The sequence below is a fragment of the Gymnogyps californianus genome, chromosome 9 (genome assembly GCF_018139145.2).
Source record: "Gymnogyps californianus isolate 813 chromosome 9, ASM1813914v2, whole genome shotgun sequence".
Taxonomy (NCBI): domain Eukaryota; kingdom Metazoa; phylum Chordata; class Aves; order Accipitriformes; family Cathartidae; genus Gymnogyps; species Gymnogyps californianus.
This window is the reverse complement of record NC_059479.1, coordinates 21,260,177-21,276,854: the sequence shown is the minus strand read 5'-3', so window position 1 is coordinate 21,276,854 and position 16,678 is coordinate 21,260,177. Positions and strand designations below refer to the sequence as shown.

The window sequence follows — 16,678 nt, the reverse complement described above, 5'->3', positions numbered from 1 at the left end:
GGGCTAATTCCCTGTGAGCATTTCAAGCTCCCCTTGCTGCACTTCGCGCTCAGTTGTGAAACTGGAGAGAAGCGTGGGCCCCCTCCGCACCAAGTGTTGCTTGGCTGAAGCGGATGAGTAAACCACAACTTATCACTTATTAATCAGAAAGATTTAAAGCAGTCAATGCTTCTGGGTAACAATCAATATCTCCAATGGGAATTCTTTATAATGTATGGTACTCTGTGGGGTATCTTTATGCCTCCATTGAGTCAGATTCAAGAAATGTAAGGAATTAAGGAGCTTCAGCTGTGGGTACTACATGGTCAGTTTATTGAGGGGTTTTGCTGACAGCATACATGCCTCAAATATAGATTTTTATTGTTTGTTCAAACCAACAGAACCTCCTGGTGGGATTACTGCGTTAGTTTGGGGTGCACTAGTTGATAAAATGCCCAACTGACAGTGTTCATCATGAACCTTGCTAGCTCTCTTCTCCCTTCTGTATTTCTGTTCCATCTTCAGAAGGGAAAAATAGAATATCTGCTTCCTGTTGATAAATGATTTTGGTCATTTTATGCAGCTGGGGAGACAGAGAAAAGCTGCAGTTGATGATGTAAGCACCACAAGTACACACCACTTTTTGGCAAACTGGGTATGAAGTCAGGGTTAAAAAAAAAAGTTAGCATCCTGCATCTTTTCTATGGCTGCTTGTGACATCAAATGCATAGCAGTAATAAGGACATAAATACTACACAGACCGTTGTTTTAAGCCTGTTAAAGCCTTCTGTTTATTGTGTACCTGTTAGTGGTCTCACCGTATGTTCTATGAAGGGATCGTCTCAGTGCCTCCATCAAAAATGCAATTTAGTCAGCAGAAGGATGACTATATGAATGCTATACTGGATACGCTACATGCCTGGACTATAAAATTCTGTGCAAATCAGTGGGCTGTTTGGAAATCCACATTTACACCTTTGCCAACTGGATGTCAAATCCTGTCCTAGAGATCCTGTAATGCAAAGCCAGACTCAGATGTCAGGTAGGCTCTTCAAAGATGTCCGGGCCCTGGAGTTTGCAGTAGGGAACAGATAAGGAAATGCAGTCAGTCTGTTTATATGAAGAAGGATTTTTTTCTTATTCAAAATAGTTCAATCTATACTTTGAGTTCAAACGTATCGTAGTATTTGAAGAACTTCATTCTGTAAGATCAGCCCAATAAAGCACCAAAAGAAACTCCGTAAGATCCTACAGGTACCCATGTTATGCCTTCAGTTCCTATTAAAATTTTATCTAATGGCGAGAGAAAAGCTTCTTCCTCTAGCAATGACTGACTTCTTTTTCAGTGCATCCTCAAGTGCTCAGCAGCCTGAGTCATTTCAGACTAGACAGCTACATTCCCTTAGGGATACTGTTTTACAGTCTCATTCTAGTAGTAACTCTTCTAGCATCCATCAGATTTGCAGGCCCCAAAGAAGATCCTACAAATCCTTTAAGGTGCTCTTAAAACCTTAGATAGATAAGATCCTGTAAATTACAGACAAAGCTTGAAACTAATTTTGGATGGGATAGGGAAGGGCTTTTTTGTGAATTACTAACAAGACTGTGTGACCCTTCTCTACCATGTCTAAATTTGGATTTAATATATTTTTGGTTGGTACCAGCCATATAAAAGCAAGCAGTGGTATTTGGTGTAGTGTTTTATCTCAGCTGCCACTAGGTCTGTCCTCTAATAAACCACTGACACTATTACAAAGCATATTTGTTATGCCTGCTAGATTTATCAAAGCTGCTTTTGGTAGAGACTGTTAAGTACCAGATTTTCATTATTTTTCAGGCATGACACAAAAGGTACTTTGTGGATGAATGTTGATATCCTCTTGGCGAGGGATGACAGACCGAAGTAGTAGCTAGGTCTGTAAAGATGGAGAGGAAGCTGGCAAATTTACAAAATAATTTAGGTGATTAAATGAATTTGGTGTTTAGGAGCTTTTAGACAGCTTAGTTGCATCTTCAGGTACCTAAATACCTTTATAACTCTCAACCTTTTTTTAACCCCTGGTTCATGTGACTGAGTGGTAGTATGTGTTTGCTGATGCAAGCTATGGCTGACGTGCTTACTTTGGGGAAATACTAGTCATATTTTAAATAAGCATAAATATAAAATTAAAATAAGACAATATGTTTTAATAACAAGCTGTCATGGAAGTGCTAATGAAAACAATTATTAATGATTTACATGATTAATGGGGGAAATGTATAGTGTCTGTTTTTCAGCGGTCTTACGGTAATAACTGTAGAATTAGACTGGTGTTCATTTCTTTCAAAAGGGGAGAGTTATGTCTGCTCATCTGACAACTTCTTCAAGAAGGTGGAATACACCAAGAATGTCAATCCCAACTGGTCTGTCAACGTGAAGACATCTGCCAACCAGAAAGCACCTCAGTCTCTGGCCAGCAGCAACAGCGCTCAGGCAAAGGAGAACAAAGATTTTGTGCGTCCCAAGCTGGTAACCATCATCCGCAGTGGGGTGAAGCCCCGGAAGGCAGTCCGTGTGCTCTTGAACAAGAAGACTGCCCATTCATTTGAGCAAGTTCTCACCGATATCACTGAAGCTATAAAACTGGAGACGGGAGTGGTCAAAAAGCTGTATACCTTGGATGGGAAACAGGTAGGAGATTTTACAGATGTTATGTCTTTTTCTTTCGCTTATCTTGAGGCTTTGCTGACTCAGAACAATTTTTGAAGCCTAAAATTAACCTGAGATGATCACTGCCATCTGTTCTCTTAGAAGTCAGACTTCTCATGCCAGTGGTTAAGTTACTAAATTTTCACTGATATTAATATCAAGTAAAGAATGTAGCCAACCGTCTGAGTGAAACAGATGCTTCGTCCTGCACGCCAGCGTGCAGTGCGTGTCTTCCGGACTAGCTAAATAAATAACATGGGGAGTTCGGCTCACAGCCACCAGTTGATTTGGCTCTGAAGTAATTGCAAGAACTCTCGAGTTTTGGATTCACTAAGTGAAAATGTGTTGCTTGACTTTCCTTGCCCTGAGACAAAGGCTTGCTAAGATAAAGTAATTGATCCAAGCATGCTCTTTGGCTAGCTCAGTAATTAGCAGGAAAAGCATGGAACTGTGTTGCATTTTCTTGTCTAAATGCATGAAGAGATAACATGCAGAAAGGGATTTGGGTCAAAAATATTTAGTGGGTCATCATAATGTGCTTCATGTCTACATTTTCCTGGAACTGAAGGAAACATCTGTCTCTTGTTAGCAGCTACACATAGCAGCTGTATCTATGAAAACCCTTAAAGGAATGTGGAGGATAACTTTGGGGACTGGGAAGAGCTAGATTCTTCAAGGACAATTCTGAGCTTGATTTAATAGTTCTGTGTCTTCTGTAACTGAGGGATGATCTTATTTTTGTCACTATTTTTCTTGCTCCAGATTCTGGAGTGAGGCAGCACAGCTCTTGTGTGGGGGTTGGATGCTGGCTGTTCTAGGGATTGATGCTATTGCTTTAAATTAACTCTCTTTCCTATCTCTGGAGAACGTTACTCAAATGCTGGCTCTTGAAATACCATGCCAACCCTAGGCAATGTGTCTAACTAACATGCAGACTTTACATATGAAAATGTTCATCCTTCCAACCCCAAATACAGGCTCATAAAGTGTCCTGCACAGTCCAGGTGCAGCATCTGGGAGCTGAAAGTAGCATGTCACTCTAACCTGTCTGATATTCTTGCTTTGTCCCAACCTCTGTATCCTGCACATTAGTGGCTGCTTCTAGCTTCAGATATATACAAATCTCATCTGCCTGTCAAAGCTTTTCTTTCCACTTGTCTCAACCCAGCACTTTTTCCTCATAAGATGTGTACTTTATGTATGAGTGGGTGACTTGCCAGCTAGACTGTCCATAGATATAGTAGCATGCTGTAAATAAGCAGTGATAACAGGGAGTGATGTACTGGAAACCTTGGAAGTGGCTGGGGGAAGAGGAAGGAGAGAGTCAAATGATCTGGCCTCACTGAGGAAATCATACATGGGCACAGCACCATGCGTTTTGAATCACAGCAGCTTTACAAAGGGTTTAATAGATGGATCTGGCCTGAAAGCAGTTGCCTACTCATGCTGACACACAGAGTCCTGTTGCTCTCACAGTTGTGAACGAGGATCTTAATCTGAACCTGTAAATCGCCTCAGTTCTTTGAGAACAGCCAGCATTTTGGAGGTGAGCTGTTGCTTTGGATGGTGTGCAGAAATAGGGATGCCCCAGGAGCTTCCATCAAACTGTTCCCTTCCGCACCTTTTAGCTAGTTACAGGAGTAAGTGGTGTTTCCCCCTCCACCTCTGACTGGAAAGCAAGACCAAATCAGCCCATAAACTGAACTGAGCTTGTGGCCTGGTGACTGGACCAGCCTGTGAAATTGTGTTAATTCCTAAGTTGGGATTTGTTAATTCCTAAGTGGGCAATACAGATTGCCTAGAGTAGTGCTGCTGTAGGGTAGGCTGCAATCTGTTCTTGGAGTGGCTGCCTTGCATGGGGCTACAGCTGAGCAAAGGGCACAAAGATCTATGTAATTTAGCAATTCCTACTGCAAACTGTTGTCCCTAGCAGACACCACACCATACATGACTCTCCTTGAATCAAAAAATAAAAGGCAACCTTGTTTTCCTCATGTCAGGCACTCGGAGCTGTACAGTGACTGGTGCCTTAATTCAGCACTGTTTTGACTGGGGCAACCTGACAACTTCACCATCAGTTTTTGTTGCAGAAATGTGATTTCAGTAAAGTCTGAGTAAAGATACCACATTTAACTTGTTTTGCTGGCTTTATAATTCACCGTTTTATGAAATGTGGTATTTCATTGTGTGTTAGAGACACCACGGGGAGTTTCACTGTATGCAAATGTACATGTAGTATTGCAGTTATTGAAAAGGTTTTGTGATTTGACAATAATGGAATGCTTGATACTTGTTTGTGGCATCAATTACCATTGAAGCTTCCTGAAAAGCAAACCTGGTTCACCAAGACTTTGTTTTTATTGGAAGGTTTCCTTCAATGTTGGGTTTTTTAAATCTAAGTTTATTTGAAATTTTCCACCTACGTGTGTTCTTAGTGTTGAAGCTAGAGGTAGAAGCTTCTGCTGTGGGTGCAGTGTTTGCTGTTAGGTTTTCCATGAAATACTGCTCCATAAAATCTGACCTTCTGACGTGATATTAGAGGTTTTTGCATGTCTGATTCTGACATTAGAAAGAGATTCTTGAATGCCTAATTCTGACAAACTACTTTATTTTCAGGAGAAAATATTCATGCAAAACGCAAGCTGCTCAAAGCTGAAATACTGACAAGAATCCTGACAGTCTGTCTCTTTGAGTGTCATCAGAGGCACGTTACTCCCTCTGTTGTGAAACGATAAAATTTACAAAAGGAACGTACAAAGGAAAATCATCCTTCTTCAGTCCATGAGCTGTAACTTAATGAGGGGAGATGATTATTTTATTTATAGGCATTTCCATGGTGCTCATCAGCAGAGTAAGCAAGATGCTTCAGAAGTACAGACAGTAGTGGCAATGATAGAGTGGTGTGTAAATAATTACATTTCTATGCACTGCAGACCTGCTGCATTTGGAGTGAGCAAGTAGTTAATTGAGGGCTGGGTGGGGTGTGTTTGAATAAATGTAACACTCAAAACAACAGTGAGGTTAGGTTTTTTAAGGAAATTTTGTTTCTTTTTATGTCTTGGGTTGTCTGGAGAAATATGGCCCTTTTGAAACTGCTAAATTAGCATCTTGTGTTTAAGAAGTTTATTTAACTTGGTCTTGCACATATTTCTAATGCCTTGTCTGTCTGTACTCAAGCTCCTTCTCTCCTTGGAGCATATCATTACCTCTTGATAGACACCCCAGAACTCAAAAGGGGTTTCAAATTGTTGACCATAAGTGAGTCGTGACAGAGAATCACAATACAGATTTAACTTTTGAACTTTCATGGCCATATATATAGGAAATTGTATAGGTCAAAGAACTCAGTGCATTAAATACTACAGTGGGTCAAATTCAGCGCTTGGTTTCATGACTACAACTGCTGTTGTGTTGAGATGTATAATATGTGTAATTAATATATATATGCAGGATTGAATTTGGTCTGATCTGTGGATCATGTTGGAAAAAAGTTGTTTTGGTAGATTCTTTCTCTTTTTTAAACTCTTAGTTATATCCAGTGTCCCAAATAAGTCTGGATTCCTGGGAGCACTGACTACTTTATAAACACATGATGACAATTTCTGCCTCATGTCATTAATAAACCAAATTAGAAAACAGAATTTGAGACTGTGGATGAAGTTTCATTCAGATATTTTGAATGCAATAGTCTGAACTAGACTTTGCAAATGTGGTATAGATTTACTGTCCTATTTGTGCTTGAGCTTCTTTCTTACCGTAGGTGTTTTTCTGGAAAAGAGGCTAGTTCATCACTGACAGCCCAGTGCCCATCTTCTGCTTTCTGCACGTTGCTTTGCAAGTGGTGTCTGTCTGCATTCATTCCTGCTTTTAAGAAGTGACCTGTAAAAGCTAACATCTTTTGTAGATATTGAACTTCTCTTTTCCTGTGCTGTGTTGTATTCCAGTCTGTGAGTTGTTCAGCAAGTATATGAAGAGATGTAGTAACAAAAATTAGTCCCTTTTTTTTGTGATTGGCTGAGTGGGTGATACTCTGGAGTGACCAGAAATTCATCAGGCGTGTTCAGTTGTACTTTAGCATTAAGATATTTTCTGTGGTATGGAATTCCTTCTGCTTTTTCTCCAGCTGATGTATTGCCATGTCTTAATTAACTAAATATCCCATTCTGTGACCCATCAATTAGCATCACCAAATAAGCAGAATAAGGTGCTGTTCAGAGGTGGGAGAGCTTGTACACTTCAGTTCCACAGAAATATAGAATATCCTGGTCAACAAGCAGGGAACTGAATGTGTTTTTAGGCATAATAACACGCAATGATCTCTTCTGGACTTTGAAATCTTCAAGCACAGGGAGAAGTCACACATGTGCTATTCATTGGCTTTTACCTAGCCCAGACAAAGTGCTTCTGTTCCATCTGACTGTTAGCTGTCTCATCGGATGAAATTACATACATTTTCATATGTCAGGGCATTTGTGACTGTGCTCCCGAGAGAATTTCTAGTCTTAATAAAATGGTCCCCTCTAGCAGTCTTTGCTTTGATAAGGATTTCATGTGGCAGGTGATGAGTGAAGTTCATCTTTCTGTTTGCAAAGCTGATGCAAATGCCTAGGAGGCCAGCCCACCTCTCCTGTCCAGAGAAGTTGCCATTTCATTTTAGATGACTTACATTGAGGAAGGGTGGCAGCCACAGGGGGAGAAGCAGGATGACTAAGCTCACAACGGATTAAAGGTTGGGACTTTGGGATCAAAGCCAACAAAGTAGTTGATAAAGCAGCTCCTAGTATTGCACTACTAGTAAAAAGCTACCTTAGATGCATCCATATAAGTTGCACTGGAGAAACCAACCAACCTTTGGAGCTGCTGCACTCATTTGAAGCTGGTATTTAAAAACAAACTAGTAAAAATTTCATTGCTCAAGTGTCAATGCTAGCAGTGGACCAAATTCTGCCAGGATAGTGTAGCTCTATTAATTATATTAACGAAATTGTACCAATGTGACATAGAACAAGGTTTGTACCAAAATATACAAATGCCTCCACCGGCTGTAATCTGCAATTGATGCTCAAGAAGAAGGTGAATACCTCCATGACGTACCTAGTAACATCTGCATTGCTGAAAGATCAGAGGGAAAATATTCCCTCTATAGCCCTGCAGATCGTTAACTTACACCCTGAGGCATGAGTTTCAAGGTTACAAAGCCAGCAAATTGGTTTGCATTATTACACGTGTTGAGGGGTAGGATGTCAGAAACTCCTTGTCCTTCTGAGACTAGGTAATTGGCTGCCCTTTTGGATACTGAAAAACTGCCTTGAAGTAACCCCAGAACAAAGCAGTTTTGTGCACTCGTGTAAAGCTGGGATCTAGCCCCAAAGCAAATGGGAGGGAAGAGCAGGAGATGGGTGCAAGTGTGTTTTGTATTCTGTCTCCTGCAAAAGGCTCTGCAGCAGCCGGTGCTAATAGGGGAGAGGCGAGTCCCATCTTCCCTCCCTGCTGCGTAAAGCTGTAACGATAAAACTGTATCTGTTTTGCATCTTTTTCTCAGTCCTTTCTGCTCAGTGCTTCTTGTTAACTGCTGAGATTTGGCAGGCCTTGCATAAATCTCCCATTTTGATATCAAGAGGACAGGTCTGGATGGCAAGCGCTAGCAGAGGAATTGTGCAGGCAGGATCTTTGCCCGTAGCCGCCTCCCCCGATAGATTGCTCAGGGTGAGCGTTAACTCCCAGCTTCACTCCTTCTCATTGCTTTTGCAGACTGCTCTGACTTAAGGTGTTTGCATGAGATTATTCCTCTCTAGCAACCATGTGTCATGCAAGGAAGGTTAGTAATAATGTATGGGCTGAAGAACTTTTGAACCCAAGTCACTTATACCGCCAGACAACACAGCCTAGTTCTCTATCTTTAGGGAGCTCTCAGTCTAAGCTGGAAATTCAGCATTGCCTGATTCATGCGATGACTAGACACTAACACAGACAAAACCAATTAGTCCGCAGGTATCCCTTAAGGATTTTATCATTCGCTAGAATGAATAAGCCAAGCTTCCGTGAATGTGTATCTAAGTACTTACAATAAAATATTCAGAAGACTTTCTGAGATGTTATTCAGAAACCTTATGCTTATTAATTTCTGTTTACTTAGGTCTGTGGGCCACAGAATCTGGGTGAAAAGGGGCCTGTCTGGAACACTGTGAATCCTAATTCCCGTACTTATTAAAGCAGAAGCAGTCTGATCTCAGCAGCTAAAGTCTTGATCAAATCTGTTCTCCTGTGAGCATTGAGGCTGACCTGGTTGCCATCATTGAGGTCTCCACCTCCCCAAGGCATGTGCGGAGCAAGGGGAGACAGTGGAGGAGACCATCATCTTGCAAACGTTGGTGGAGATGTTTTGCTGTTGCTTTGCCTCAGCCTCGGGTTCTGGAGGAGGTGTGGTGCTCCCACCTGCCATCCAGCAGGGCTTCGGTGCTGTGTATTTGTTGGCATTTTGTTGTTACGCAAATACTGGCTAAAGCTGTGGTGAATCTATTGTCCTCTTAAGGCAATGAGGCTCCAAGTCCAGAAGCAGGCTCCGGAGTTGCACTGCTGCTTGCTGAAAATCGTTGATTTTCTAGAAACGCAAGCCTTGCTAGTAGACATGTACTGACCAAGATCCACATGAACACCTGCTACTTGTGTCACAGATGGCAGGCTGTCAAAATTATTGAAAGATGCAGTCACATCTGACCTGGTGACCTAGAAGTACGTGGCCCCCATTACTGAATCCTGCTGCTATTCACACCCCGAAAGAGACGTATGCTAAAAATTCAGTCCTCACTAGCATTTTATTTTGGCAGTTTTTTCTGTCATACAGAGTGACGTGTTCCCTTTTCACTCTGAATCCCAGGAGAGAAGATGATTATTCACTGTAGTGCCAGAGGGTTTATCTAGGAATAAATGGGCTGAAAATGAGCAAGAGAAATGAGGCTGAATATCAGGAGCTGAGACAGGCGAAGAAAGCCTTGTAGTTTTTTCCATTGCTAGTTTGTATTGTCACATGAAACTAAGTTTCTGGTTCCTTCTTGGTGCTCAAGTAGAAATCCCACCAGTGTGAATGGGAGTCCCTCCTGCTCTGAGACGGAGCAGGTTACGCTGAATGTATTCTGAGCAAGCGTCTACCTCAATGTGTGGACTCTAGTAAACATCTTATTTCTTTTGATCACATAGAATAATCAAATACATGGATCTTCCCTGTTTGTAATGGGGAAATGTCTTGCTTATTCTGGTGCACCAGGGTCCTTTAGTCTTAGGCTGTAAGTGGCATCGTGTAGTATGTTTGCTCACATCTCCCTACCTGCAGTAGCTCACAGAGTGTGTGAATACTCCCCTGAGTTCACCCGGTGTGAGACACCTTGAGAATCTGATGGCGGTTGGTGCTGTATTCCACATCTTGTTGCAAGGTCCACCTCTTCTTCTTGTCTGCTGCAAACACTTCTTCCCTTCCCTTCTCAGCTCCTACTGGCCTTTGATCAAAAGGCTGTTTTCACTCAGTAGCAGGTAAGTTATGACACAGCTCATACTTTTCTTTAGGAAGAGCCTGCACTAGATGTGGGCAAAGGCATACAGCCTAATAACAAAGGCTGGTAAGAAATGGTGTGATAGAGCTATCATCCAGCACAACAGTATTTCCTTCTTTCTCATCCCTGAAACCGCACATGGAACTGAACTAGTGATTATTCTTTTTTGTATGTAGTATGTGCGTCTTGATGGAGCTTAAGTGTTAAGGAAATGAATCCATGTCGCAAAGGGCCCAGACTGAGCGTGAGAGGTTGTCAAAAGCCTCCTCATCTTGTCTTTTGAACGTGATGCCAGTGTCATTCAGAGGTCTCTGTACGGGACAGTAAGGGAACGAGTGATAGCTTTGCTCATGTGCAGAGGATAACAGCTTCCATCCACCCTCAGGTCTGCCAGGGATGACAAAAGATATTGGCACAGAACTGTGTGTAATAAAAGTATGTCTAAAGGAGTTGAGAAGAAAAAAAGTTGGATCCAATCCATCCAGATTTTCAGAATTGGCTAAGGTAGGCCTGCATGTGTGGGGAAGTGCAAAGGCAGGCCATGAAAGCTGAGGGCTATTCCAGCTTGTGTTCAGGGCTTTTCAGGCTGTGGCAAATTGATTAGCATACAGAGCTGGAAGTGCAGGCCTGCTCCTGGAGATTTGTTTAGCTCTGAATTCAAACTGAATAGGGAAAAATAAGCAAAGCTAATAACCAGAGCATTCACTGCTCCGAGCCATAAGACACACCCTCTCCCCTGCGAACGTACAGCCAGTCCGTTCTGAATTAATAGACGTAGTTCTAGTTTCCCGGTTAACAGCAAGCAGGGTGTGTATGAGTATATGCATGTGTATCTGTCTGTATAAATACACTTTACTAAGTGTTGCAGAACGCAACTCTGCAGCTCAACTTGCTGTCTAAGCAATCTAAACTCTCCTTTTAGTTAAAGGATCCCAGGGACTATTGTGCTCTGACAGTGATATCCTCGACTCTTGTTATTGTTTTTTCTTCCCTTACTCTAATAAACCCAAGGCATTTTGCTGGATTCCTTAACTGCATTTGAAAATGTTGGCTTGCTTTTAAATTATTCTTTGAGATAAATGCAAATCTCATTGCCATTAACAGTTTTTAAATTATCCACATAATCTAAAGTAAATAGCAAATTTGTATGTATTGGCTCAAGATGCTTTCCTCTTACTTGAAAAATACTTTTCAGCTAGAGTGGGTGTAAGATACAGCCTGCTTTTTACTAATTCTTTTTTCTTTTTTTCCCCAAATGGGGGACTTAGTTATGAACAAAATGGATGAAAACCAGACATGGGGAAGATGAGATAATATGCACCATTCATTAGAAGGATTTTTCCGGGGGATTTTGCTTCAGTCAGAATTGGTGTGAGAGGTCAGTCCTTCCAGTCCTCCAGGTCTGAGCTCTGTTATCTGGAGGACAATGAACACAACGAGCTTTTTTGGCTCCACAGGAATAATTATGCAGCCAGTGAGCCTGCAGGGCAGCAGGGGAGAGCCGGACTCCGGGCTCCTTCCTCGCGCTCCCCTGCCCTCACCATCTGCTCTGTGCTGCTGATCTGGTACTCGGTCCCCTGTGGCTGCCAGGGCCCACAGCTCTGGTTCTGCTACTGCCTCACTGTGGACATCGTTCCCTGGTTGTGATGGACCAGTTCAAGCCACCACGTGAAACACCTAGCCATGCTAACTGTGCTACTGGGAGAACAGCTTATGGCTACAGAGGTCTGTCTTTTGTTCGGGTTCTCTGAACACGAAAGAATAATTGGTTTAGGAAAGCATCTTGTGGTGTGTGCATGCTTCTGGGAAAGAAGCATTTCTTCAAGCTATTGCTGTACCCCTGCGCTCTTGACATAATCTCTTGTGCCCTTCCTCGCTCCCTCATGCCCATAATATTGCTGAAAGAGGAACAGAGAGGCCGGGAATGGCGACTAATGGGTGTACCTGTTCTCCTCTGTGTGTCTGGTGGTGAAAATACATTAGGAAACTCAGCTTCTGAACTAGATAAATCAACTGAAATGAAAGTTGAAGTTGTGAAATACACAACATGGCATAACAAGGTATGAATGAACGTAACTTCTGCAAGAAAAACTTTCACCTTGATCATCTATTAGTATAGAATAATAGAACAAATAAAATCATGGATGGGGGAGAGCCAGTGGACATTTGAACTTCAAAAAATCATGAGGAAAGGCTCCTTCAAGAACCTGTTAAGGAACCTGAAGTGGTGTTAAGAAGGGAAAATACTATCACAGATGGGAAACAGGTTTAGAAGAAGAAACCAGGGTAGAAATAACTTTTTATCAGAGTAAAAATTAAGTATCAAGATCAAGTGGTGTTTATTGTCTTCTTGAGTGATCTGGAGGTGGAAGTACTTGGTGAAGATGATGAAAGAATTACTGTAATAAAGAAAGTTGGGAGACAAGTGAGAGACTTACCAAGATGAACAGGCAGCGTAATGGACAATCATAAGTGCAAAGCAGCACACACGGGTAGAAATTACTCTTATACTTACCTTTTAAATTAAAAATAACTATTCTGCAGAGAGGATTGGTCTTGATGAGGCAGGCTAGCAAAGAATATCTTAGCACAGAATCAAAACAACATGCTGAAGTATATGGTATGCATTCAAAATTCAGACAGAAAGGAACAGCTTTTTAAAATATTGCTGTATTCCATTTACACTTCTGCTTCACCTCTCCACATTCACAAATGTATCTCAGAATGTGGAATTAAATAAGAAGTTTCTCCAGTGACTGCTGCACTGCAGCCCTCTGCAACTCTCCCATCTTCTCTTGAAGCAGCTAGAAGGGGTGGGGTAGCTCATGCAGGTGCTTGGTAACTCTTTTGTAATGCAGTGTGTTATCACTGGGACTTTGGTGAAACACAAAGTAGATTACAAATGGTCAGAGTGTGTATGCTATGGAGCGTTTAGTGCTAAATCACCCAGGCTTACATGGCTCTCCATGGCTGCCAAGTCTTGGTATGGTTTTGTGCCTGCAAGTATGAAACTGGGAGTTTGCCTGTGGCTGGGGTATCGAGATGACCTGGCACCCAGTAAGTTAACTTCCTTTGGAGGTCCAAGGTGTTTGGTTACGTAAAGAAGTTGAGAGAAGCTATAGCTCTACAGATGGGGAATACCCTAACTTTGTATAGACAGGTGACACATGTTGTCCCACTGCATGGTGGAACATTTGAAATGAGTTTGTCAAAACTGCATGGAGTGAGCCTACTCTTTACGTTACGGGAACAAAATATAGTGCTTGTAAAAGTCTCGCTCTTAATGTATATGTACATGTCCATTCTTCAGTCAAGTGTGTTGTATAGCCATTAACTCAGGATTTGTAACTTCTGTCAACCACTTCTTTGATATGTTGAACTCTTGCACTGTCTTTATATCTACAAAATAGTATCACTGGAGTGGAGAGAAAATTATGCCCTTCACCCTTCTTCCATACCACCTAGTATTTACAGGAGCCTCTGAAGTATTTTAATAATGGAAACAAGCAAAAATGCAGTGCAGCCATTTCAACTTTCTCAAGAATTTTAAACCTAGCATATAAATTATTTGGGGATAAAAGCTGAGAAGCATTTGCCGAGCAGCAAAAATCTGTTTGAAACCTTCAACCTGAGCAGCCTTCCATCATGGACCTCAGCTCTCCAGAAAGGCAGTCAGAGGACTAAACTTCCCTTTCTCAAATGTGCACATATCAGGAACCTTATCGACTGCTGGCAGGCTGCAGGATTACATGTAAATTAAGTGTATCAAAGAGTCGAGTTAGCCAACATTAGGAGCTAAGAATGTTATTCTTGCCTACTTGAAAGCCCTTCATAATGGATTAGAAACAAGAACTTACATCTCTTAATACCAGCTGAAAATTGAGGCGGTTTTTTGCTTTTAGTGAATTTTAATACTTTGAGAGTAAATGGTACTGGGGATTTCCTTCATTTTAGACAACCCTAGTCACAGAGGGCTGCAAACTGATGTGTACGTTTCACAATCAAAATGAAAGCCATAAGGCTGGCTGAATTTTGTATAAAAGTCTCGACAGAGTTGTTGGCGAATGTTATTTTTAGCACTGTAAAGCAACAGAGATCTTTACAGTCTTGGCATTTCTTGCAGTTTTAAAATGGAGAACAGCTTTTGAAATGTCTGCTTGTCCTTGAATTTTTATCCGTATCATGAGCTTCTTCATAAAGTTTTTGCACTGCTCTTGGCAGCAGGTAGTGATTTAGTGCCAAACACTGCAGAACTGCTCCATGTTACACTGTTTCTGCAGAATGCTTTTTCTTCCAGAAAATAGCTGCTGGAAAAAATGCCATCTGATCTTGACATTCATTGTTTGGGTTGTTTCCAGTTGCATGTGTGAAGCGTTCCATTTAGTGTAAAATGGACAGTAAACAAGGAAAAATAAGGTTGGGCCGAAAGTGGATACACTGAGCACTGATTTGCAGATCTCATAATATTTAATACCGGTGAAAACCAACTTGTTTTTTTCTTCTAAGCATAGCTCACCAAAGCCGGACTTTCTCTCAAAGACAGAAGAAGGTAGTTGCTACAGGAGATATCTTAGGTCGCAGATGAGAGACGGTGTGCTTCAGGTATTGGAGCAGCAAGAGTAGGTCTCAGGGGTCCTGGCACGAATCCTAAATTCAGCTGCAGTGTGTGACCCAGGTTAAGGCAATTAATTTGGTGTTTTCCGACAGGTGTGCCTTGACACATTTAAACTCATAGGGAGGCTGAAATGAGTTTGTCAAGTTGTCTTGAATGCTCAAGTTTGAAAAGTTTTCGTACATCTTTGTTTTAGCTGGTTTTTGGTAAAACAGATGACTCGCTTGTAAGACTTACTTGTACTGCCGAGAGCTGGAGGGATAATATAGGTTGGGGGTGATATTGGTCAGGGTTTCTCAAGCCTTTTTTTTCAAAGGACTGCCTAGATTCTGTAGGAAGAATGTCTGTTACCCATTTCTAACAGTTTTCTAACAGCTAACGTTGCTATACCAATCAGTAAAGCATAGGGCACAGTCTGAATGTTCATTTCTCTCTCCATTTTTTTCCCTCTCATTTTATTCATTCCCTGCTTGTGTGCATGGGGATTTGCCTGTTTGCTTTGCTTTCCTTACCATATTGTTTCATTTATCAGACAGGTTTTTTTCACCTCCATTTGACTTATATGTGGGTTTGACTTACAACTGGGACAATATAGTCATTCTGGCAGCTGTATTGTGGGCTACCTTCTGCTGCTTTTTGGACCACCAGCTAAGATTGATGAAGAATACTAAGTCTCAATAGCATCATAACAGACTCAATCCCTCTTCTTTTCATTGCATTGAGATGTCGCGTACAGGATACCTGGGTTTAGTACTCCAAGGGTCTGGCTTCTAAATCAAAATAAGTGTCCGGGTTCTGCCCCCTCAGTGGGTGAGATCCATTGAGGGTGATCTCTTCTTGTATCTGGTGCCATATTTAAGCGGGAGACAAAGCGGAGATTGATTCAGTCCCAACCTTCACATGGGCTTCCTTTCCATAAGTCATGCTTTCACTTCTTTTTTGTAGCCTGGCAGCTGCAAGGGCTGGTTGCTTGGTGACGCTCTCAGCAACACAAAGAGCTCTCAGCTGGGAGGCCAGGTCTGTCGGCCACAAACAGCTGGGATAATTTTATTTGTCTTTCTCTTGTTCCTGTTAATTGCAGGGAGCTGAATCAAAGTCAACATAATGGAAAAGGGAGCACCAGCAGATACTATTTATGGCTTCTTTAACATCCACCTTGTTCTCCCTGAGTCAGGGAAGTGACAGCGTGCGCCAGAAGCGGCCTGTTATTTCAGAAATGCAGGAATAAAATTAAAAGACGTGATTTCCACTTCTGGTTCAGGCAGGCTCTTACCAGGTCCTATATAAAAGCAACATGTGAGGCTGGGGTTTGGATTTATGAATCATTGTTCCTTAATCCAATGTGTGACTGCCTGCCTGTTCGTTCTTTGTAATAATCGTATGCTGCGCAGGTCATCTCTATGAAATAGCTATTAATGACTTTTCCTCTACCTCAGAAGGATACACCACTCCCCAGATTTTGTGCAAGATAAAAACAATGAGAAGGTTCCAGAGATGAAAGCGTTGTGATTTAATGATCTGGGCAAAGGCCTTGGTTTTATGAATTCCTGGTTTCTCATTTCTGCTCCTATGTAGGCTATGTCATCCTAAGATATTTGGTGTTTCAGCTGATTCCTACTTCGGGTCAGACTGGCTGGACCTAGGCACACGAAGGTACAGAGGAAAAGGTGACAGGGGACATCAGTGCTGCTTGGCTTGCGCTTCTGGAGTAGCAGGACTTCTCAAGCCAGTGCCAGCATCAGTCACGTGCTGGGTCTCTGCTACCAAGTGCCGAGCATGCCGACTCAGATGCATGAAAGCATTTAAGCACGTGAATAGCTCCCCGCAAGTTAGCTTGTGTGGAGGAGCTTT

At 41.9% G+C, this 16,678-nt stretch overlaps 1 protein-coding gene across 4 annotated transcripts in view; it reads left to right on the top strand.

Annotated features, from left to right (window-relative positions):
- Positions 1–16,678, top strand: part of DCX (doublecortin) — an 88,896-nt gene that overhangs the window by 23,493 nt on the left and 48,725 nt on the right. For all 4 annotated transcript variants that reach the window (XM_050901604.1, XM_050901606.1, XM_050901603.1 and 1 more), the window contains exon 4: positions 2,310–2,650. In XM_050901604.1, coding sequence (XP_050757561.1) covers positions 2,310–2,650 — 341 coding nt within the window. The remainder of the gene's footprint in view (positions 1–2,309; positions 2,651–16,678) is intronic.